Consider the following 23,854-nt stretch of genomic DNA (forward strand, 5'->3'; position numbering starts at 1 on the left):
GGTGGTGCTGAGTGACAGCTTCATGACGGTGCCGGGAAAGTGGGGGAATTAAAGAAGCACATTGTATGTTTCTCTGTGTGTGCATGTTCCAGAGCTTCCCTGATCCCTCATTCAAGTCCTTTGTTTTTTGTAGGCGTTTCTTGAACAGAAGTTCTGAAGATGACTCAGCCTCGGACAGCTGCCTCCCCTCGGAAGGCACGACCTCTGACCCCATGACCCTGCGTCGAAGGATGCTGGCTGCTGCCGCGGAGCGGAGACTTCAGAAGCAGCAGAGCTCCTAGCGCCTCCTCCCGAGCCGAAGAGGCCTGTCCCCAGCTCTGCCTGCTGAGTGAAGGAGTGGGCTCAACTGCATTGCGCTGTGTAAAGCACGTGGTCTTAATAGTGTGTGGACAGCTGACAGATTTAATCCTTTTTTGTAATACTTTCTATGTGACATTTCTCTTCCCTTTAGAAACACTGCACATTTTAACTCTAAGCATGATCTCTTGTGCGTTGACTGGACTTCGTAGGGGTGGGGGAGGATCAAGAGGAAGTGGGCAGCCAGAGACCCTGAAGGGGGCCGCTTCCATGACGGCTTTATGCAGAAGTCATAACAAATGCTGGTGTCTTTAGCTCCAAATGTGGCAGGAAGTGGGCGTGGGGGGGTCGGGGGGGGGGGAATCGGGAGGCGCAGGGGGCGGGATCCATAAAAAGCGGTGTGGAGGTGTACAGCCTGAGCCTGACTCCACGCCACTGGGTAATTTATGTTGTCACACTGCTGTTCTTGGTGCGGAGGCATTCAGAATGTCACAGAGGCCAGACCTACGGGCTCCTGGACCCCTGGGCCGGCAGGGCATCTTGGAAGAACAGTGTTTGGTTTGATACCTGCAGCAGAGGGGAGGAAAGCCCAGGGACGTAGCGTGAGGAGGTGATCCATCGTGTCCCAGTACATCCGGGACTAGCTTTCTGAGCCCCCTATCCAAAGCTGGCTTTATTTCCGTTAACACTGGTGCTCCCGCATCTCACGAGTACACGCTGTGTCCTCTCCTCTCTGCATTTCATTATCCCCCCCACACCCCCAGACATGGGGAAAGGGTTGAGCAGCAAGCCTTGGTTCATGAACGTTTTAATTCCTTGTTAAAGTAAATTAGGCAATGCCAAAGGCTGTGGGTTTGGTCCTTGGAAAAAACGTGGGCCTTAAAGATGGGAGAGTAAATTTTGGAGGGCTTTATTGAAGAAATAAAAGACATCTTTTGTATCTTTCTTCCCCGGAGCCCTTCATTTTTGTAACTGTGTTCCTGTTGGTTTAATTAAACATAGAAAGGTAAGATGTTGAGTCCACCTGCCTTGGAGCAGACCCAGGTCTGAACTTTTTCAAATCCTTGACACATTTAACTTGAAGGATTTGAAACACACAATCATAGGTTACCTAGTTCAGTTTTATGTCCTACTGGATTGAGTTTTTTTTTTAATGTTTGAAAGCATAGTTTTATGGTAGTCCTTCTGGGAAGAATCCAGTATTATCTAAAATTATTGGCAAAGTTAAATGTATTTTACGTAACAAAGTTTTTAGAATGTTGAGAAGTAACTGAAAATAGAGTGATGTTTAGGCTGAGGTAATTTATTTCAATACATCTTTCAAAAGCCTTATCTTGAAACACTGTTAGTAAATTTCTGTGATTATTTTTCTTTTTAAATTGGTTTTGCTGAGAGCATAGCTATTTGTTTTTATTGTAAAACAATAATAATGATAATAAAAAGCAAACTCTCCTAGTGTGTTGTGTGTGGCTGGGAGGTAAGGCAGTTTTTTTCGGAGGTGCGGAGATTAGAGCGCGTTTTGATTTTGTGTGTTCCGTTCTGGTTGGAGGGTTTTTTCATCCTTATAATTATATATGTGTGCATGTTGTGCACATTTAAAGATGATACCAATTCCATGTGTTCTTATGTTTCAGATGTGTGAAAAGAGAAAATGTTTTGGAGTCAATTTTAGAGGGTCCTGAGACATTGGAATACAGCAATATGACAGTGATCAAAGTGGAGCCATGCCTTTAAAATGACCCCAAAAGAGAAGTCCTAAATTCACCCATAGATTTTACACCTGGATAGTAAAGGGTTCTGGGCACTAATTGTATTGTCTCTTGAGTTTGGTCACTTCTTGAGGGCATCTGCGACAGATGGCAAGGGCAGGAGGCTAGACCAGTGTCCCGTTCCATCAGGTGGTCCCCATCCCATGGCCCCTTCACTGTGCTGGCCGTCTCCAGGAAGGGAGCCTGTCCTCGTGCTCCGCCACGTAGCCCAAAGCGGAGGCCAGGCTGCTGGTTCACGTTTGTAAACTGAGTGTTTGGGTGCTCTGTGAATGGTGGTGGAGGTGCCCTTGCCCTCTCTGGGCTCTTTTGGAAGTGCTCTCCCTCACTCCCTCCATTTTCTTTTGGCTCTGCTGACATCTTGGGTTCTTGCTTTGTTTTTTTTTCTCCCCCTAATTTTGAGGCTTTTATGTACTGTAGAGATCGATGGTCCTTGTGGATGTATTTCTTGTGTTGATATAAATCCAGGGTGCCCAGGTGGGCTTGGACCTGGTTTCCCACTTGAGCTGTGCAGACAATATGCTTTTTTATCTTTAGCCGGCAGACGTGGTCCTCTCTGGGTGCGCCTTTCCCCAGTACGGGGAGGAAGCGGAGAGCTCTGTGGAGCAGGGCCTCACCTGCAGGAGGAGCCGTGGCCCTGCCGCCAAGCTGGTCAGGGAACAACGCCTGCCTGCCCTGAAGGCCCTCCGTCACCTGAATGTCTCCATCTCTCGGTGCCCCTGACTGCACCTTAGACTCGCTTGTGGAGTCCCTAGAGACTATGATGCGTAGGCTGTGCCGCCACGTGTCTCATCTAATTGAATTGGTCTTTCCCTGCACCCTTTCCCAAGAAAATGCTTCTGGATCCCATTTTAAGGAAGATAAGGCAAAGAAGCTTCCGTTGTTTTTATCTACAAAATTCATATGCAAGAACTGTTATTCTATGGCTCATTTTTTTTAAGAGAAGTTCAGGTACGCCATATGTAGAAGTCACGGCATCCTGCAGCCTTTCGTCTGCATCCCCCCAGACCAGTGTCCTGAAGTCAAGCTGTGGCCAGGAGCGCAGGCTTCCCATCAACAGAGATGGCTGTGAGCCTCCCTCTGCAGATAAGTTGGGGCGAGGGGAGCTGGTGGGAGCAGTGCTGGGGGAGGGGTGGGCCTGGCTGGCTCACCAGCAGGCTTGTCTTGGCTGAGGAGCTCCCGGATCTGTTCTTTGTTAACAGGAGGGGACTAGCCTCTTGTTACGCCACGGTCTCTGCAGCAGTATCAACCCCCACTTTCCATCCTCACTAGATTCAAAAGGCCACTGGAATTGCCAAGGAGAGGACTTCCTGGGCTCTTGGTGTGCGGAGGATTACAATTAACTGCCCTTGCCCAGACCCTGCCATCTCCTAGGTGGAGCACTCGACTGCTTGGCTAGTAAGCGATCCATGGACATGATGCAAGGATTTTGATGAGCTGTGTTACCTCCAGGTCTCAGTCTCAACTGATGTGCAACTAACTGCAGTAGAAACCTGGCAACCCAGTGGAGAGGTAGTGAGACCTGCCACCTGGAGGAATTGAGAACCAGATTCCGTACACCAGGCTGTGCTCAGCTGCTCCGTGTGTGTTCAGCCTGCCGGGGACTTCTGGCATCCAGGTGCAACAGGAGAGGCTTTTAAAGCTGTCCAAGTGAGTGCACGTGACCCCTTGGGTACAGAGGGCTGGGGCAATTTGGCCTCATTCTCGGGACCACCCATTCTGCTGTGGTGGAGCAACTGGGTACAGGATCCCGTATTAGCAGGAGATTTGGGATCACCTGCCCTCCCCCCTTCCCCATGCTCCATTCCATCCTACCCTCGAAAACCAAACCAGCCGAGCATGAGGAGATGCCGGAGCTGGGAGGAAGAGGGCACCTGCAGGCCCGAGAGACCCATTCCTCTGCCCGCCCTGCTCCCAGGTGGCTGCACCCAGCTGGCTCCCCTTGATGGCGGGTGGGGGTGGGGGTGCGGGGGATCCTTATCCGGCACCTACAGCCCTACCCACCAGCCTCCCAGCATCTGCGACCCAGTCAAATCCCTCCTTCCCTTTCCTGTCAGAATGAAGCCCGAGGGCGAGACTCAGCAATACAGACAAACATTCTCTTTATTGAGCTACACATGAATTTTCCATTAGTCAGAGAAGTAGACTGGCAGTGTGTAAGATATCACAGAAACCTCACCGATTGGGAATAGAAAGGCTTAGAAAGACCCGTGGGCTATTTTTTTTCCCAAGTTTTTTTTTTCTGCATTTTAAATATTTTGTGTTTTGTCTTTTTGCCTCTTTATCTGAAATGGCTGTGACTGGTCTTCAGCAAATATTAAGTCTTAAAAGTGAAACCGTGAAGGAGTTTGGATACTAGTCAAAGTAGAAATGACATTGGACTGATCATGAGAACTGTGGCTTTCTTGTAAACATTACATTCCATCTTTTTAATTTTTTTTGTGTTTTTTCCATCTTGTAGTATTTAAAAATTTTTGTTTTTATCTGCAGCACAAACATCCCCACATGAGAAAGAGCGAACACAGGTTACTGAAACAAAGGAAAAGGTGGAGGGGCGCACGCACACAAAGGGAGCATCCATCTGAGAGACGGAGAAGCAGAATGTCAGCGGGAAAAACCACAACCCGGTTCCCAAAGACTATGAAAGCTGATCTGGTATGTAATACATAGTGCTCATCAGGACAAAAATAAAACCAAAATCTAAAACTAAAAAAAAATGATAAAGGTACTCTGTAGAAAGGGAGCTGGGGGAAACTGTTTCCTATAGGGCTCTATTTATATATATATATATATATATATATATATATATGTTCCATATTCTTTTGGGGCAGCTACTGGCCCGTGAGAGCTGTGCTTTTTCTATGCAAACCTGGAGTGAGCGTGTGGTTGGAGTGGCTCGGGCCTGGGCGGGGGGAGGGCTGTGGACGGTGAGGCCGCGTCTGGAAAGCGTGGCCTGAGCACACTCCCGGGAACCAGCGCCCCGGGTGCGGACAGGCGGCACCTCTGCAGGTAGGATGGGGTGGGCATGGGTGCAGCTGTGGGTGTTTATTTCAGAAAGAAAAAAAGATGGATGAGATGCTGAGTTTTCCTTTATCCTTTTTTTTTTTTTTTAAGCTACAAAGCACATGGGAAATGTTCTTCTTTTCCTTTCAAATTCTAGATGTAAAGACTCAACTAAAACCGGATTCTACAGCATTCTACAGAAATACACAGCCGTCAGTCACTCTGGGTTGTAGGTTAGACAGGGGCTTGATACAGAAAGGCTGTGTGTCTTACAAAGGCCAAAAGGTCATGCTACCAGGAGATCAACGTCAACAGCAAAGAGTCCGTGAAGCAGTCTGTAGAGAGAGAGATAAGGGGTCCAGTCTGACCATTTTCCTTGATTTAAAACACCAACCACCCAACCAACCAACCAACCCTCCAACATGTTTAATAATGTTGAGGTGGGGCAAGATGGGGCAGCATCGCAGGGGGATCAGGAATCCAGGGGAAGTCTAGCCTGGGCCTCCTGGGAGGCCTCACCCCTCAGGACCCTGACCCAGCCAGGTCTGCAGATCTGCCCTCCCCTCAGCCACTCCTGCCCGTTCTCCACATCACTCCCCTTCTCTTGCCAGCCCTCTTGGAGGGGGAGCCCTTTTGGAGGGAGGAGCAGCTTCAGCTCTGCAGGTGACCTTGTGCTTTGCACGGCCCGCCCCCTCAGCTGCTTGCAGAAAGCAGCCAGAGTCTCCCTTTTCTCTGACTCTTGCCTTGTTAACATGAATAAAGAAAACTCAGGAGACAGAGAGTGGATTGGGCAGAGCAGTGACTCTTCTAAATTCTTGAAGTTAACCACCTCTACCACCCAAAAGAGAAGCATCCTTAATTTTTCTGTCGGGAGTATAGGGCAGGGAGACATTTGGGATGCTGGCCATTTTTTAAAGGTTTTGGAATTCGCACAAGAGCAGGACAGAACTGACAGCACACAGCCTCAGCGTGTGGATGCAGAGGAAAAGGCTGGACTAAGGCCAGGCCTTTCCTTGCCCTCTCCCTGCTCACAGAAATGGGTCTCAGAGTGTAAAATCATGTGGCTGTTCTTAAAAGGATGGACTCCCAAATCAGGACTGCCATCGTGACGTACGTGTGTGTGTGTGTGCGTGTGTGCATGTAAGTGCATGCTCAGGTGCTGTCCCAGGAAAACCTTAATGATCAATGGAATGTTGGTCAGTTCTGTCTGAAGCTCCTTCTAGTACAAACTAAAAAAAAACTTAATATATATTTGTCTGTCTATATATAAGGTTTGTTATGCCTTTTTGAAGTTAATTTACCAACTTGCATTTGTTTGTTAGTGGAGTGTGTATGTGTGCAAGCTTTTCTGTGAATGCTGGAATCATTACCAAATAGGTTGCTATACAGGACAAGAGGTCAGTACAAGCCGCAGCCCCGGAGGTTGTTGGCAATGATGATGTCAGTGACAGCGTCGAATACCACCTGGATATTATTCGTGTCTGTGGCACAAGTCATGTGACAATAAATTTCTTTGTTGGGTGAGCGGTTTTTGCTTTCAAATTGTGCTTGGATGTAGGCGGCGGCATCTTCATAGGTGTTGGGGCCTGTAACGAAACAGAGCAGAAGAGTTGGGGGGAGGCCCTGGTGAGAGGGGGTGGGTGGGCTGGAGATGTGGGCCGTGACCTTCTCCAGGAGGCTGCCTGGGGCCCTTCTCCAAGGTGGAGTCGCATCTTACACTGGAAACCACATGCAGCTGAGCACTGGCCTGGCTTCTGACTTGCCCAGGTCTTTCCTTCTGTGTTCACACAGGGTCCCCCCAGGAGCCCTGGGCGGACAGCAGCCACAGGCTGTCCGTTTTGCTTTCTAGATGAGCACGCTGACTGAGGCTGGCCAGTCCGCCATTCACAACACTCACCCCTGGTCTAAACCGGTCCTACTGCTTCTGATGCATGAGTTCCCTGCGGGGTGGTGGCCGCGGGGGGGGGGGGGGGGGGGCGCTGCGCCTACACTCCTTCCTGGATGCTTCCTCTTAATGAGAAGGGCTGGGACTGTCTCTAAGCCGTCCCTGTTCTTGGGTGAGTGGCCAGGACAGGGGGCATTGGGAACCTCCAGGTGGGCCGTTTAAGGGGCTGGCAGTGTTGTAATGCCAACTGGAGCCCCGCTGCCCCCCCCGCAATTCCTTGAGTGTTCCCTTGATCCTGGCCGGGGTCTGGTGGGGGTATCTGTGCATGATGTAAGGACAGTTTGCCCACCAGCTGTAACCCAAACCCTGTGGCTCTGTCCTGTAGTTTTCAATTATAAAACGTGGACCAACAGAGAACTGCCTAAAAGCCCATCCAAGTTAGGCTGCCCCATTTTCTGCAGTGCCCCTGGGAGCTGGCCAATATGGAAATGACACGGTCTTATGCTGAGGGGGTGGGCCATGCCCCCTCCCGGCCTGCGCCATCCTCCAGCCATCCTCCAGCCATCCTCCAACGGCTGGGTGTGAGCCACAGTGGGGCTGGGGCTTGGGTGCCGGAAGGCGTCCGCAGCCAGATAAGTGTGCGGGGTCAGGGCTACTGGGTGGGTGGGGACAGGGCGGAGAGCAGCTCTGACAGCCCACGGGGCAGAGCCTCCTCCATGCCACCGTTGGCTGGCCACCAACACGGTGAAGCCATCAAGTTAGTGGCAGCTCGCAGACTAGACACAACCCCACAGTGGACTCCATCAAGGAGCTTCTTGCCCAGAGGGTGCTAAGACGGCACCGACGGAGGTGAAAAGCGCCCAGGAGTAACTCGGGACGTCCAGTTCCCGCCTTCTCAGCGTCTGCTCAGTCCGCGCCCTTACACGGCCTGGCGGTCCTACAGAGCTCCCCGTGGACGTCCAGACAGCCACCTGCACGCCCCAGCCCCTCCAGCCTGTTCTGTCCCCACAAGCCTAGGTACCCCCAGGGGCCACCTCACTGGTGACCATTTGTCATCCAGCGTGTTCTTTGAACTCAAACTGGATCCCTCTGGAGGCCCTGAAGAATGCAAATGTTTCCCAATCTCAGACCGACTTTCCCTGGGTGCATCCGGCGCGCCATACAACACGACAGTGAGACTGACCGCTCCTTGGGCCACATCCCAAATCGGGCTCCAGTGAGGCCAGGTCCCTGGGGACAAGGAAGAGCCCTAGGCTCAGGCCGGCCCCCTGAGGTGGCACTGGCCTGAGGGCCTGCTGGAGCTTGCAGACTTCCGAGCCCCATCCGGTCACCGCAACTTTATCTAAAGACCCGAATTGGTCCTGAAGGGCCTCTGCCGAGGCTGGGAGAGATGGCTGCCAAGGGGGCTAACGCCCGGCTCCACCCACAGGCAGGGCCCTCCCTGGCCTGTCCTGTGCCTGCATGGACTCGCTCCACCCCACCCGCAGAGGGCGCCTCCTCCACGGCCAATCCCCCTTGCTTGGTTTCCATCCTCTGGATGGTACGAGGGCAGTGATGGCACCTATGGTGCAGACCTGGCACCAGGCACCATTCTCTCCGTTCATTCCCCCACCTCCAGCCCCGCAAGCGGTGGGCATCATTATCTGCTGTGGTGCCCGGATGACAAACAAGGCACAGGCGATTAACTTGTCCCAAGTTGCAGAGTCTGGGTCCAGAAGCTGCTTTAGCCTGCCTGTCTGCCTGTCTGCCCGCCTGCCTGCACCATGCTCCTAACGCCTGTCAGCCCCGAGAGCCTGCCCTGTCTCCCTCTCTGCACCCTGGGGAGGGCAGGAAGCTGGCAGATTCACACAGTGGAGACAGGCTGCGCTCAGAACAAGCCAATGCGCCCTCCACACCCAAGGGTGAGGGCAGACTCCCCCCCTCCCCAGGAGTGGAGGAGGGCGGAGGGGCCAGCATCCATCTCTTCTGGAATCTGGCTGGGTTTGGGGACCCATGTCACCCTGGGAGCTGAGCCTAAGCCCTGATCTTTCACTGGGGCTGTCAGGGAGTGGGTTCCAGACTGAGCCCACCTGTGACGCATTCTCTACCGCCACGCCCCAGGGGCCTCTAGAAGCTTCCCAGTCCCCAGAGCGACAAAGGCTGGGCTCCGGCCTCCCGTCAGCGCTGCCCTAGCCTTCAGCAGCAGCCCAGAGCCGGGCCACCCTACACAGCCAGCCTCCATCCGCTGCCAGAGACAGCTTCCCATGGGGGGGGGGCACACTCCCCTGGAGCCAGAAGGAGAGGAAAAGCCCTGGAGAAGGCAGAAAAGAGGCAAGCGGAGATGGAGAAGGCCTGCAGAAAGTAGGGGTGGTTTGGGGGAAAAGCGCAGGGGCGGAGAAGAGCAGGGAAAGAGCAGGCGGGATGGGGGTGGAGGGGGAGAGCAGGCCCCGTGCCGTGGGGCGGGGGAACTGCTCTGCTGGCACGAGCAGGGCTACCGAAGCAGGAGCAGAGAAAGCGGGCGGGGCTGAGGCAGCCCAGGCAGGGGTTGGGGGGGGAGACCAGGGAGGCAGGGGACCAGGACGGAAGAAGAGGGGGAAGCTGTGCGCCTGTCCTGCCTCCTGATCCTGCCACGTCTCTCCGGAGTCGCCTGCTCACAACCCACACGCGTCACGAGGGTCCATTCCCCACCACGCCCAGGGCAGTGCCCTGGGAGGGGCCAGACCTGGTCACTCCCTCGCCTCTTCCTCTACCCTCTGCCAGCTGCCTGCAGGGGTACCCGTGCCCGCAGGGGAGACACAGGTCCCTGGCAGGTCCGCGCGACACCTACCTGTGTACTCAGGAAAGCAGATGGTCAGAGGGGACTTCTTGATCTTCTCACCAAAGAGATCTTTCTTGTTGAGGAAGAGAATGATGGAGGTATCGATGAAGAACTTGTTGTTACAGATGGAGTCGAAGAGCATGAGAGACTCGTGCATGCGGTTCTGCAGCCCCAGGCGGGGAGGGAGAGAGCCAGACAGACAGCGAGAGGGACAGACACGGAGACAGGGAAAGAGAAGATGGAAGTTAGGCTTGAGAGGGAGGAAGTGGTCTACTCGGCAGCTCAGGCAAGGCTCCCGGGCCCCCACGGCTCCTCAGCTCCTCGGAAGGCTGACAGAACGTTCTCGCACAGCATGGAGCTTCGCATTTCCAGCGTTCAGAGCAACCAACACCCCTGTCTCAGGGCTGGTGGCAGAGACTGGACTGGGAGCCAACCCGGGCTCCCTGAGTGAGGCTGAGGACGAGCTCTCCAGTCTGCAGTCTCCAGCCACGGGAAGGTCTCCGTGCGTGTTGGCGGGGGGTGGGGGTTGCTGGATGGGAGCCTGAGAGCCGGGCTTTGGCCCTTCCTGTCCAGACCTGTCCTGTTGGGCCTAACCTGTGGGTTGGGGTGTACTCTGGGAGTGGTGAGGGCCTCTAGGCCCCTCCTGTGGTCTGAGGGGAAGTCACGCCAGGCTCCTGCAGGAGTGCCTGGGGCTCTGGCCATACCCCCTCGGGCTGGGTCAAACTCAACCACGACTGGTCACGCGAGGAGCTTTAAGCACCGCAGACGTGGAGAACGGCTTTGCGCACAGGAGTTCATTTAGCAAATGAGTGAACACAATGGGCACTCCAAATCAAGCAGGATCCCAGGGGACAGCCCTCTGTCCGGGGCAAGGACGGACTTATCCTACTGTGGGATGCCAGGCACGTGAACTTGGGCAGTCTGTTCCTTGGCAGTTTGTTCTCTGTGTACAAACCCATTTCTGCACAGGAAGGTGGCTCCCTCGTGATATAGCTCTCTGGGGGAAGGGAGAGCTGTTCATTTCCCCCAAGAACCCTGTCCTAACCCTGGAAACTTGTCCGCCCCAAACCTAGCTCCATGGGTCTGCAGGTCAAGTTCAGGAGTAATTCCAGGCTACACGCTCCCTCTGAAGTAAGAAGACTGAAGCAAATCATAGGAGAGAGCAGAGCAGTGGTGTGGGCATCACTGGGCGTTCATCACTGAGATGGACGAGCAAGCAGTGGCGCTGAGTAAACTGCTTCCCGACATCTCCCTCCAGCTGAGTGGGATTGGGAAGCAGATGAAGCGACCACCACCCATCACCAAGCCCCGCTCTGCCAGCTCTTCCCCTGCCTTGTGTCATTTAACCTCATCGATCCTTAGGGGACAATGAGAGGTGACAAGGCTGGGATGAGGAAGAGCAGAGACCTGCACCCGGCTCTGGGCCAAACCAGAGCTTCTGCAATGCAATGGGTTGGTTTCTCCAGCCAGAGTGAGGAGCCTGTGGGCTTTAGAATAAATGATCAGAGAGTCATGGCCAGCTCTGCGTGCCTTCCATCATCTTTTCCATGACTGGTGACCTGGAAAGGGTATTGGTGCCAAACCCTTGTCCTTATGGTCAAGACCAGTTGGTGGAGGGGGCAGTCTAGGTTCTCAGCTGCCTCTCGGGAGCCCCTAGACAACCGCACGGATTTACGACGCCCTCTGGGATCTGTAGTAAATAAATGGCATCGTCCTCTCACTCTGCCGCACATATTCAGCAAACTCCTATGATCTTATTACCCTCCTAGCCTCAACCAGTCAATTTCATTCTCAGTCTCTGCAATTTCTACTGGTCAGTCACTGCATAGTCACACTCAGGGAGGCATGAGACACTTCCGCCCGGTGCCGTCTCAATGGAGGCTGTTCAGAAAAGGGCAGGCGGAGGTTTCCTGGGAGGCCAGGTGGATCCACGCGCAGGGGGGTGGGGGCTGGGAGCGCCCAGGGTCCCCGAGCCACCAGGGAGCAGAGGAGAGCCAACGATTCGATAGGAAAAGCCTCACCAACACACGACACCACCTTGTCCTATCGCTGCTCAACCAACAGCTGGAAGGCCTCAACCAGAGGCAAGATCCCAACTCACTGCCCAACTATCTCGACTTGATCTAGACGTTGGGGGACACGGTGGGGACATATGCCCAGGGCACTCCCAGGACCAGAAGGGGCCACTAGGGAGACCCAAGCTGAGAGTGCGGACTGTGCCCATTTGGCATGTGGGCTGAGCTGAAGGTCTGGAGGCCGCCAAGCTTAGGTCCGAAGGAAAAATCCAGGCCAGCTGCCTGGGCTCCAGAGTTCCACTCGGCTAAGGCTTGGCCCCTCCATGCCCCAGGGCTGCAGAGCGGGCACTCTTCCCACCAATACCAGCTGGATCTGTGTGCAAGGCCCTCCGTGGGGCAGCTACAGGGCTATAGGAACGACCGGCACAGTCTCCTGCTCTCCAAGAGCTCACAGTCTAGTTGGGGAGAGAAAATGCACACACGTGAAAAAGTCCCGGTTCCGAGCAAGCGAGCGAGCGGCACAGAGCAGGGGCGGGGCCGGGGAGGCAGCGACGCTCCCCAGTCAGACCTGGTCCGGTCAGGAGGGCATTGGAGTGAGCCTGGAAGGAGGGGCTGAGCCTGGAGATGCAGGAAGGGCAGTGGGGAGGGGAGCCGCTGCAGGGAGGGGAGGCGCCGGCACCGAGAACCCCTCCACACCCCACAGGCCTCACCGCCATCCCTCCAAACACACTGGAACCCATCACCAAGGAGCCAAGAGCCCAGCTTGTCCATCCAAGCTTCCCCGGAGAACACGGATGCAAGAACACATTCACAAGAGGAGTTGTCAGCATGTGAGAAAAGAGAAGGGAGCCAGGGGCCACAGCCAGGCGACAGCACCCACCCCTGCTGTCGTCACCACCCTGTCTCTCCCAGTCTCCAGCAGAGCGTGGCCAGCGGCCTGGCTGCCACCACTGGAGCAGGGGCGTGGCCGGCACCAAGCACAAGGGATGGGACAGACCAGCCTCTGCCCTCACGACAATCCCGGTCACCTGGAATCCTGCCCCAGCAGGCTGTGCCCCTCTGCCAGGTGGCCCACAGTCCGGCCCCAGGACACGTGTCGTGCGGGGGCGCCGGTGGAAGCAACTTGGGCACTGACGCAACACACCACACTCGTGCTAGGAAAAGCTGGCACATTTATTAATGGTGGGCGACTAATAAATACATTACGGCAGCCGATAAATTATTACAATGACTAGAGATTAAACCGACGAGTCACTCTTCTTACAAAATTACAGTTAATATGGGGCGGGTGGCGCTGGGGTCGGGAAGTGGGACCACGGCACCTAAGAGGGGTTTGCTAAGAAAGGAGAGGCGCGCCCAAGCCCACCTCTGCCGGGGACGGGGAGGGGAGGAGGCACAGGGCACAGAGGACGCAGGGACTAAGACAGAGGGGACCAGGAGGTGAAGGGCCTGGCTGCTCAGGGAGGCCACGGGGACGGGGCGGGGTGGGGGGCAGGGGAGGAAAGGATGGGCCACAGGAGGGGTGGTGCCTCCGACGGGCGGTGGGTTCACGCTGGTGCCCTGGGCACCCTGGGCCTGGATGGGCCTCCCTTCTGTCTCTGCCCTGAGCAGGCCCTCCCTTGACGGGGGCCTTCATCTGGTTGGGGGTGCAGCGTGTCTGAAGCCCCCAAGGGAAGGCCCCACTTGGCTCCTGGGAAAGAGGGCTGAGGACTCACCTCGCTGGGGGCGGGCGGTGGGGGGCAGCAGCTCACACCCGGGCCCTGATCCTGGTCTGGATGCTGTGTCCTGTCTCACTGCTCTGGGCTGTTGGACCCTCTGCTCTGTAGGCTTGTGGATTGACAAGGGGCGCTGTCTGGAGGGTGCTGGCCTTTGGCACCCAAGACTGAGTCTCTGATGGCCACGGAGCCAGAGCCTCAAGCCTCAGTTCCTGAGAACTGCCAGGTTGTGCCTGAAGGCTTCCGGAAGGCTCGGGGAGGCCAGAGGCCACCCGAAGAGGCCTTGTGCACCAGACTTCGCAAAAAGGGGGCCGGGCAGGACACTACCTGGTCTGGAGGGAAGAGGCTGAGGCCCGGATTGCGGTGGATTTACTCACCAAGAGGGCTGAAGAGTGTACTAGGTCAGGCCAAGGGAAGGGGGAAGGAGCCGGGAATGATGCAGGCCAGAGAGGAGAACCTGCAGAATCAGCCAGTGGGGCAGAGACTGTCACAGGGTTAGGTGGAAGCAGTGGGATATTCTTTCCCCTTGCAGGACTCTCCCTGGCAGAGGTGAGCTAGGTGAGCCAACTCCTGGGTGTTCCGTGTGGGGATTTAAGGACCCTGGTCATGGGGGCTCTGGGTAGGGAGGGCAGTCGTGGAGGACAGGGGTGCCTCCAGGTCCCATCAGTGGGGCGGAACTGGACTCGGGGGAGAGGCTGGGAGGAGAGCTGCCTCCTGGCACCATATCTGGTGCTGGCCTTCTGCCCGGGCTGAGCCCACCGCCCCATGGTAGGAGCATGTGCCCATGGGTCCTCAGGTTCTGCTGGGACCAGAGAGGAGAAAAAGGGCCAGGGAACCAGGCATCTAGAGCTCCAGGCAAGGGGGCCATAGAACCAGAATGTCAGAACTGTTGGTGCGCTGTCTGCTCGGGGCTGGAGCAGACCCTGCACCTTCCTCAGGCCAGAGTCCACAGGCTCCACAGGGCCCTTCCTTGGGCCTCGGGCACTGCCCCCTCCAGGCAGGCCGGAGAGCCTTGGGGGCCTCTCTCAGTTCTTGGTGGGAAGGCTAAGACCTGGCTCTTGTGAGGGCAACTGGTGCAGGGCACAGAACCTGCCCACAGGCATCTAGACGGCAGGCATAAGTTTCACGGGTCTGGTAAAGGCGCCCCTCCTAGAGATCAGTTTCCCTTTGCCCTGATAAACTAGAGGCATGCAGAGAGTCGAAGCATGGCCTCTTTGGGGCACACACGGGGCCACTGTGGATAAGAGAATCACCCACGTCTGCTCACTCATAACATCTCCCCCACACCCACACCCACGACGGAGCCAAAACTCATCTGTCCCTTCAGTCGTTCCTCCCCATGGTGGAGCCACCTGTGACAACGTGGATGGGAGACGCAGAAGACAGGGAAGGAATTTCACCCTGGATACCTGCTCCTTGGGGGCTTTGACTAGACAGCCAAGGACCCCCTGGGCAGGCCAGGGTCAGAGGGCAAGAGTAGCATAAGCAGCTGAGCAGGGCAGAGCATCTGAGAGCGAAAAGGCACCCCAGGGCACGGAGGGGCAGGAAGGCTCCAAGCACCCTGCTCCCCAGCCTCCTAACATGGCAGATGGGGTGGGCTACGGCCCGGGGCCCTCCGCCTGGCTGCTGCCCTGGGCCTGGAGAGCAGGTGACTCCCACCTCTAACACAATGGCCTTAGAGGTGGGGCTTGGCCAGTATACCCTTCTTAGCAGTTGCTTTTGAGTCTGGGTCACAGAGCAGCGTTAGGGGCACAGCTGCCCACACCCAGGGTGGTGCTGCCAGGAAGTAACTGCTACGCCTTCAGTGTCGGGCAACATGGCCCGACTGGCCCTGGCTGCCCGTGCGGGACACTGCGGCTGTCGGTCCAGGGGCCTGTCCTCTGCCACAACCCAGCACCCTGTACGAGGCGCAGCACACAACGAGGCAAGCAAAACTGAAATGGAGCTGGGCTGCCTGCTGTCTCCCATGAGGCCAGGGGCAGCAGCAAGACAGCCAGGCAGGGATGGGGCTCACCCCAGCAGCGCCCACCCCTGCAGGCGTCTGGCACTAGGGAAGGTGCCCTGGGTTCTCCCGTGCACTACCCAGAGCTCCGGGTCTGTTGGAAGCGAGAAGCTCAGAGCTCCTGGCTGCGGGGCAGTCAGCGGCTGTGCTGGGAGGGCAGGGGTCCTGCCTGGCCCGGGACTGAGCAGAGCCCAGAGTGGGTGCTGGAGGAGCAGAGGGCTTGAGGAGGGAGCCAGAGGCCCCTCAGGGGCGGCCCCTCTCCTCCTGTGGGCACATCTGGCTCCCCAGGCAAAGCCGCCATCCAAGCACACAGGGTCTGCCTGGGGTGTTGACTGGTGGCATCCGCCAACAGGAGGCGCCCAGGAGAGAGAGAAAGAGGTGTGTTCATTGTCCAAGGTCAGCCAGGGCCTGGGTCACCAGGAGTCATCACCCCACCCTTTTCTCCTCAGGGATCTCTACAGCAAAGCCCCTCCAAGGGGTCTCAAGTCTCTCTGTCCGGGGAGGGGGCTGGGGCTGTGTGTGTGTGTGTGTGAGCCAGGCTGTGCCCCTCACAGCACACACAGTATGATGGGCCCGTACGTCTGCCCTCCTCTGCCCCCGGGGGCTGGCGGGACCCGAAGGGCTGTGGACAAACTCTCCGATTTCTTCACCAAGACAGAAGGAAGCTGGGACACCGGCTACAGGGGCCGTGCCCACACCTCCCCTGGGCCTGCTCAACTACAGAACCTCCAGTCCCCAGGCCCCCTGCTGCCCCAGCTGGTTTGTGTTGGATTCGCCGTGAACCAAGCCCCGGGTGACTGACGGGAGAAGCAGATAAGCCACCCTGGGGCCTACAAAGACCGGGTGGGAGGCCCCCATCCCAGTCAACGCAAGAGCCACTTCCTCCGGCCTCCCCTCCCCCACCGTCTCTTCCCCACTTCGTCCAGGCACCGCAGGACTCAACCCCGCTGACCATCTACCACGTGCCTTTGCAAGAAGTCGGTCTCAGAAGCATTTCCAGGCCTGTGAGGAGTCGGGGTGGGGGTTCCCCAGCAGGGCACTGGGGAGCCCCAGAGGTGTGAAGGGAGGGAAGCCCAGAGAAGGAAGGACTGGCGTCCAGGACTGAGGTCCAGGGGGAGGAGGAGGGAGGCATTGCCGAGGCCTGAGCCCCCGGACCCACACGCGGTTGGTGGCCTGGTCCCACCCTGGCCTTTGGTGACAGAGCTGCCCTCGACCAGAGGGACCCCAAGAAAAGCTGAGCAGCGGCTCCCACTGCCCCCGCTCCGGCCAGCACGCCGCCCCACCACCTGCACAGCTTCGAAGACAGGAGGGGACCCTGGGACCTCAAGCCCGAACCACTGCATGCAGAGCGCGCCCATTCTGGCCCGGACGGTGGCGTGGGCCCCGTACACCTCTCTCCCAGGGAGACACCCAGCGATGGCGCGGAGGCCAGCGGGCCGTCTGTCTCGGCAGGTGTGGGCACTCGGCACCCCCGCCAACCCCGTTACCACGTGTTCTGGTGTCTGGGGCAGGGGAGGCTGTGGAGGGCGCCTCCTCTTCCCCACTCAGTGCCATCTGCTGGTGCTCCCTTGTCCAGGGCAGGGGTGGGGCGGCAGGCTGGGCAGGGTGGTGGGCAGCTGGGTGGCGAGGCCAGGGCTCAGTAGAGGCCACAGCCCCGAAGGTTTTTGGCGATGATGACGTCCGTCACGGCGTCAAAGACAAACTGGATGTTGTTGGTGTCAGTGGCACAGGTGATGTGGGTGTAGATTTCCTTGTGGGCCGACTTGTTCTTGCTCTCGTACTGCGCCTGGATATGAGCCACGGCTTCCGTGAAGGTGTTGGGGCCTGCGGGAGAGACCAGGTCGGGAGCTGGTGAGGCGAGGCCCCCACCTGGGTGCCGGTCAGGCCACGGGCTGGGGAGCGGACACCAAGGGCCTCTCAGTGACAACCCTGCAGGAGAAACCTGACGACAGCTCAGCTCGATCAACAGTGGGTCATGAAACCAAGTCCATGGTCCACATCCAGTTTAAAACCAATGATGGAAACGAGATCAAACCTCACCAGGCCTCACCTGTGCTAAGGGTGAACACTGTTTCATGGAACTCCTGTTTCTTTTCACAGATGCATGTACGGGCTCCTGATGCAAACATTCTCTCTTCCTGCGGGTCCTGCCCAAAGAAATCTGAACCAGCCCTCACACAGGTGCAGAAGTCTGCGCCAGCCCCTGCGGGCTGTCCTCTCCTGGCTGTGACTCCTCGGAGTGGGCAGGGACACCACCTCCCTTGACTGCTGCTGGGCAAGGTGGGTGGAAACTGCCGCACCTGGGAGCCGCCCTGGCCTCCTTCCTCTCATCGCCCCGCCCTCCTTCCTTCCCCCTTCCTCATTCTCACGTTCACCCTCCAGGGATTAAGAACTGTCTGGCTTGCTGACTTGCTGCCTTCTTTGCTGCCACATCACTCTGTCCCTGGTGAGTCCAGGGAGAGGCGCTTCCAGGAGAGCAGATGCCGTTTAGGGAGGAACAGAACAGGACTCCTGGCTTTGCCCTGAAGCCTCCACTGGCTCCAGGAACCCCGGCCCAGGCCCAGGTCCAGGCAGGGCTGTCACAACCCACTGAGGGAGCGGGGGGGCGGGCTGGACTTCGGAGCCACAGCAGGACGGACCCAGCCCCTCGGCACATGGGCACAGGCCACCGGGCCTGGCCTTGAGGGTCTACCTAAATCTGGGCCGGAGGTGAGGGAGAGGGTCCCTGGGACCTCGTCAGCACCAAACGGCCTTGGTGACTGACTCACCTTGCTTCTTTCTGCTGCACCAGGGGCCACAGCCCAGGTCACCTCGGGCGGGATCCACAGACCCCCCAATTCAGATACGACTAAAAGGAGGCTGATGGCGTGTGTGAGGGGTGCTGAGCCCGGCCCACCTCTGGCTGCATGCTGCTGGGGCCTGACCCACGGGGCAGGCAGCCTGATCTCGAGGAAGGGGAGACAGAGTGAGCTGTGCTGCTTGTCCGGCTCCAAGCCACGGCCCCCACGTCCACTCTCGGGGAGCTGGGGTTCAGCCCGGAGGCTTACCTAGCAGGCTCACCTTGTTGGGACCCTGTCTACCCTTGGCTCTCCAGGCCGGGGGGCTGGTCAGGCTGGGGATGCCCGCTTTTGCTTCCATTCGCCTCTCTGACCAGTCTCTGGCCATCCTGAAGAGCCAGTGAGCCTGTGGGCTATTCCAGGCACCCTGCTGCATCATGAGGGCCCTGGCCAGGCTGCCCACCCACCCACAGTCAGGTAAACCCATGGCAACATGAACAGAGGTGGCCTCCGGCACCCTCAGCACCCTCCGCAGGACGGCCCTGGTCTCTGCTGCTCGCGAAGCTCTCTCATGTTCAACAGGCCATTTGAATGGGGGTGCTGTCACGATACTTTTTAGCATCACAGTCATAAGAGCAATAGCGAATGTTTAGTGAGCACTTACTATGCAACGACTGCCATGCTAAGCCCTCCATGCTTCTTAGCTCACTTTGTCCTCTGGCAACTCTGGGAGGGAGGGTGGATAATCACAGTGATTGTTCCCATCTCACAGACACAGAAACGGAGGCTCCGAGAGGTTATGTAACCTGCTGTGAGTGGCAGAGTGGGGGCACGAACCTTGGGCTGTCTGACTCGAAGCCCCGACCTTCAACCCCAGCATCATCTTGGTATTGCCATTTTACTGATAAGCTCTATTTACAGATGACCAAGCTGATGTCCAGAGGTTGCCGAGATCACACAGCTCGTAAGTGGCAGAGCTGGGATTCCAGCCCTGCTTCCCCTGACCAGGATGCCCCAGTTGGCTGCCCCACCCCCTCGCAACAGCATGTTGTGGGGAAGGGAGGGGACCCGCCTTCAGTTTTGTGTTGGATTCTCCAGGGCAGAATCTGGTGTGTCCGCAGAGCATGGTGAGGGGGAATGAGCTCCCTCAGGAGCTGGTGTGGCCCGAGCGGCTGCGTGGCCCCCGCGGTCCCCGTGGGGAGTGGCAGTCTCTACCTGTGTACTCCGGAAAGCAGATGGTGAGCGGGGACTTCTTGATCTTCTCTTCGAATATGTCCTTCTTGTTAAGAAACAGGATGATGGATGTGTCCGTGAACCACTTGTTGTTGCAGATGCTGTCGAAGAGCTTCAGCGATTCGTGCATACGGTTCTGCAACAGAGTGGAGAGGCAAGTGAGGGCTGGCGGTGCCCGGGGCCCTGACCCACCGCGGCCAGTGACAAAGCGGGACAAGCGAAGGGAAGGTCCACCAACATGGCTGAATGCATCACCAGGGACGGAGACAGGAGGATCCACAAGGACAAGGACATGGTCCCTGCTGCATTCCACACGCAGGTGGGGGGGCGGGTGGAGCAGGGCACAGGGTGGGGAACGCCACCCCCCCACTGAAGAGGGCTGACCCGGGCCAGGGCAGTGGGGTCACCAGAGGGACTCTAGCCCATGGAGAGGACATGCACCATGCACGCGGGGGCAGGGGCCACGCCACCATCCACACGTCCACACGGGACCTCGGGCATGCAGATTTCTCTACTGGGGTCTCATTTGGTTTCGCCAGCAGGGGTGGGAGGGTGCACGCATTCAGTTGGGAAACATTAACCGAGGACCAAGAGATCCTCAAATTAATCCAGAGTTGGAAGCAGACACCAGGGGGACAGCGTCGGGGGAGTGATCTTGCTGTGGCCTTGGTGTGGTTGGAGACTGGGTCGGTTAGCTGGGCCGTGGGGCGGCTCTGGATGAGCTGCTTTTGAGGCTGGTTTCCTGGTAGAGGGGCCAGAAGAACCCCAAGATGAAAGCCAGCAAAACAGACGAAAACAGAGAGGAAGATAAAAACCCAGCAGAAAACATGAGAGAAAGAAAGAGAAAAAAAAAGCAAAAAACAAAATTGGTTCAACCGGTCTCGGGCCAGGAAGTCGAAGCCGGTCCCTCCGGAGGCCCCCGTGCAGGCTCTGGAGGCCACGGCCACCCTGGGGCTGTGGACTGCGTGGCTGGAGATGGAAGGCGAGGGTGGGGAAGACCAGCCTAAGCCCAGTGGCTGGTGAGGAGTGTGGACGCGGGAGTGGGGGGCAGGCTTCACAGCAAAGTCACCCGGCGGTGCCCTGGGAACCCGCTGCTTTCAACTCTTAGCTGATGGTGTCAACTGGAAGGAGGCGCTTCATACCTGCCCGACTTGGAGCGTCTCAGAATCTGCTCATGGTTTTGGCCTTGGTTTGGCAAGTTAAGGCCCTGCAGGTGGCGGTGACGGCACTGGCGCTGAGAAGTTGTGGCAGGTGAGGCCCGGGGCCGCTGGGGTCTGGGCCACAGTGGGCAGGGTGGCCGGCCGGTGGGCGGGCAGCCACTAGCCCCAGGGGTCCTGGCTGAGCTCCAGGAGCCTCCAGACACCTTTCTCTCAGGCAGTCCCAATTTTTACCCCAGGCTTGGGAGGGAGGGGCAGGGCCGACCGGAGAGGAAGGTGGAGGACCAAGGACTGGTCAGCAGGGTGGAGCTCTTGCCTCGCGGGGGCAGAGCGTCCTCGTCCCATAGCTTGTCCTTGAGCCGTGTGCCTGGACAGAGCCATCCCACAGCTGCCGTCTGCTGAGCGGACAGTCCTGAGGGCAGGCACTCTTGCAGCTCCGAGCCTGCTGGTCCTCACAGCCGCCCAGAGGCTGCTCTGCCACGGGCTCCATTTTACAGAGGAGCAGGTGGAGCAGCTGACACACTCACCGGCGGGAGGGGGCGGGGCTAGACCGCGGGCCACATCCGCCCAGACCCCCAGCTGCCCAACGCTGCCACCTGGCCCTGGACACACAGGCGTTTTGCTCAGCTCTACGGCGCTGTTCTTGCTGTCACCGTGGCAATGAGCCGCCTTTGTGGGCTCTTGTTAAGTGGTAAAGCCAACTCCCGTGCCCTGGAGGGGCTGCTGGTCTTTCCTGGGTGGACAGAGCCCCAGGAAGAGCCTGCTCCTGGCTGTGGCCCCACGTGCTGTTGCTTCCCCAAGGTCCTCTGCTCCAGCCCTTGTGAAGAAGGGCGGGGAAATGGGGGAGAAGGAGGGAGGTGGGAGAGAGACAGTAAAGGCAGGAAGGCGAGAAGGAAGGTGCCCCAGGACAGGCCCTGCTCCGGAGCGAGGGCTGCCTGGGCGAGCAGACCAGAGAGGCCATCCGAGGGTGAGGCTTGGCACCTGCCCGTGTTTACTGGAGACCCGAGGGCCATGGAGCTTGGGACCCCGTGGCTGCCAGACCCGCCCAGACGTCCCTCTGCTCTGCCTTGTGCTCCAGAGGTGAGTGCGAGCCCCCTGCCCCAGGGCTGATGGGCCTGGGACTTGGGATTGAGCTGAGCGGGTCCCCAGGGAGAGGCCTGGGGCCCTCGACACCCCAGTGCTTCAGTTTGTTTGAAACCCACGGCAGGATCAGCTCTTTGCTCACTGCACCAGCCCTGCTTCCCACTCCCAGGCGCTGCAGGAAGAAAAGATGAGCCACCTGGATCTCAGACCACGTGAGTGGCCAAGTGGACCGTGAACAGTGGGTCCAAAAGCAGAGTCAACAACGGACCAGTGAGAGACGTGCTGGGGCAGTCCCTGCACGCGGGTGCCTTGTGGGGGCAGCAGGAGCCGACCTTTGGGGCTTTGGGGTGGTCAGTGGGTCCAGGTCTGGTGATCTTAGACGCCACAGCCAGCTGAGGCCACTGAGAATGATTACGGCGTTACCAGAAAGAACTGCACAGCTGGGGCCCCAGAGACTCGCCCTGGAACAAGGCAGGGCTTGGGGGGCTTTGCTGATGCCTAACGCAGGAGTGTACCTGGGACTGAAGGAGAAAGGGCAAGAGGCACAAGCCAGCACGTGGCGCGAGTCCGGATCACCCACCCGGCCAGCGGCCCTGGCCCCAATCTTCCCACGGCCTCATTGTTGCATAAGTCCCGCAGGACGGCGGCTCCTCCTCCCCACAGCACTGCACCCCAAAGCTCAGCAGATGTTCGCAGCAGTCCCAAGGGACCAGCAGGCAGGACTGATGAGGAGACAGGCCCAGAGAGAAGACAGGCCTTGCTCAAGGCCCACCGTGACGAGCCCAGCCCCAAACCCTCAGTGCCAGGGCTCTGTGCCTGCTTCACACAGCAGGAGCTAATGATCGCCAAAGGTGTGACCCCACAGCCCAGGAGCCCTACCGCGGCAGGCGCTTGTCTCCGGAGAACCCGTGGTGTGCCGGGCCAGTGCTCGGCTTTCCCTGCAGCCTCTGCAGCAGGCCCACCTCTCCACGGGCAGCTCCGTGGGCCCCCAGCTCAGCACAATCCCCAGTGATAACACAACCACCCGCTCGGCGCTGCTGTGCCAGAAACGGTTCCAAGTACTTCTCGCGGATTCTCACTCCATTGCCAACGCCCCACCAGGCAGGTACTACGGTTACACCCCTTAGACAGCAGACAGTAACCGAGGCAGAGAGGGTGTTGCCTGAATTCCGCAGCAAACCGGGCCCCGGCCCAGCCCAGGCCCAGAGAAAGGCCACGCCCTCTCCAGGTGAGGGCCCCCCTCTGAAGCCAGCCTGGCAGTTCTCTGAGGCCCCAGACTGAAGACGCATTGACGGGAGGCGGGAACCTGGGCTGGCGTCCTCCAGGGGAGCGGCCCGCGCCACCGCTGTCACTCGCCTACATGCCACGTCCCGTTGCCCTTCCGGCTACCAGCCCTGTCCACTGCTCAGGGAGGGCCGTGAGGGCTAAGAACTGCTATTTCTGTCTTACGTACATTCTTGCTCGACTGCACCCTGATTTCGTTTAGGGTTTGCTTAATTTGGTTCTGGTCTAACGGCCTCTGTGACTCTACTGAATTCATTAAAGAGGCACGTACTGCCCGAGACCCAGAGTCCGCAGAGATGTTTGTCACCAGTCTGCATGCAGCCTCTGAGCAGGGCGGCCTGTGGCTGCCTTTGCTGCATTGGCATCACGAGGCGTTTGCCCCGCAACGAAGTCAGAAGAGGGAGCCCGGGCATGGCCTGGCCGACAACGGAACCCCCGGCCACCGCAGCCAGCCCCACCTGAGAGCCGCCTTGGTCCATGAGGCCAGGCGGCCCAGGGCCACTCACCGTGGTCTCATCTTCGTGGAGCACCTGGTCATAGCCGCTGAGCGCGACGCAGAAGATGATGGCCGTGACGTCCTCGAAGCAGTGAATCCACTTCTTGCGTTCAGATCGTTGGCCCCCGACGTCGAACAGCCTGCAGGGGAGACAGGGAAGCTGGACGTGGTGGGTGGTGGGGCCCCGGCCGCTGTGCGGACACTGGTCAAGCAGGCGGCGGGGTGGAGGGGGCTGTACACGCAACGAGCCTCCCAAGGAGCCTCACTCCGGGTGCTCAGGGCTGACTGCCGCGTCCCTGGGGCAGGGTGGCCGTCACTGCTTCTGCCCCATGACTGGGCTGTGC

At 58.2% G+C, this 23,854-nt stretch overlaps 2 protein-coding genes and 1 long non-coding RNA gene across 6 annotated transcripts in view; 2 read left to right on the top strand and 1 right to left on the bottom strand.

Moving 5' to 3' along the window:
* The window catches only part of AMFR (autocrine motility factor receptor), a 40,641-nt gene extending 40,166 nt beyond the window's left edge, over positions 1–475 (top strand). The window contains exon 14 of the mRNA XM_060131669.1: positions 134–475. Within this exon, the coding sequence (XP_059987652.1) occupies positions 134–281 (148 nt within the window). The 3' untranslated portion in view covers positions 282–475. The remainder of the gene's footprint in view (positions 1–133) is intronic.
* A 134-nt stretch (positions 476–609) lies between these two features.
* On the top strand, positions 610–6,590 carry LOC132510012 (uncharacterized). Of its 3 annotated transcripts, none has more exons than XR_009537210.1 (3): positions 650–3,713; positions 4,554–4,718; positions 5,178–6,590. It is a non-coding gene; the product is annotated as an uncharacterized LOC132510012 (long non-coding RNA). The 3 variants fall into 3 exon arrangements; XR_009537209.1 differs by having other exon boundaries at positions 5,224–6,590; XR_009537208.1 differs by having other exon boundaries at positions 610–3,713; positions 4,554–6,590.
* The window catches only part of GNAO1 (G protein subunit alpha o1), a 166,919-nt gene continuing 148,211 nt past the window's right edge, over positions 5,147–23,854 (bottom strand). The window contains exons 6-9 of one of the 2 annotated variants that reach the window (XM_060131671.1): positions 23,521–23,650; positions 9,758–9,911; positions 6,437–6,652; positions 5,147–5,401 (exon numbers count right to left, since the gene is read on the bottom strand). In XM_060131671.1, coding sequence (XP_059987654.1) covers positions 6,465–6,652; positions 9,758–9,911; positions 23,521–23,650 — 472 coding nt within the window. In that variant the 3' untranslated portion in view covers positions 5,147–5,401; positions 6,437–6,464. Of the gene's footprint in view, positions 5,402–6,436; positions 6,653–9,757; positions 9,912–16,268; positions 17,305–19,472; positions 19,627–23,520; positions 23,651–23,854 lie in introns of those variants that run through there. The other variant, XM_060131670.1, reaches the window with a different exon arrangement.

The sequence above is a fragment of the Lagenorhynchus albirostris genome, chromosome 19 (genome assembly GCF_949774975.1).
Source record: "Lagenorhynchus albirostris chromosome 19, mLagAlb1.1, whole genome shotgun sequence".
NCBI lineage: Eukaryota > Metazoa > Chordata > Mammalia > Artiodactyla > Delphinidae > Lagenorhynchus > Lagenorhynchus albirostris.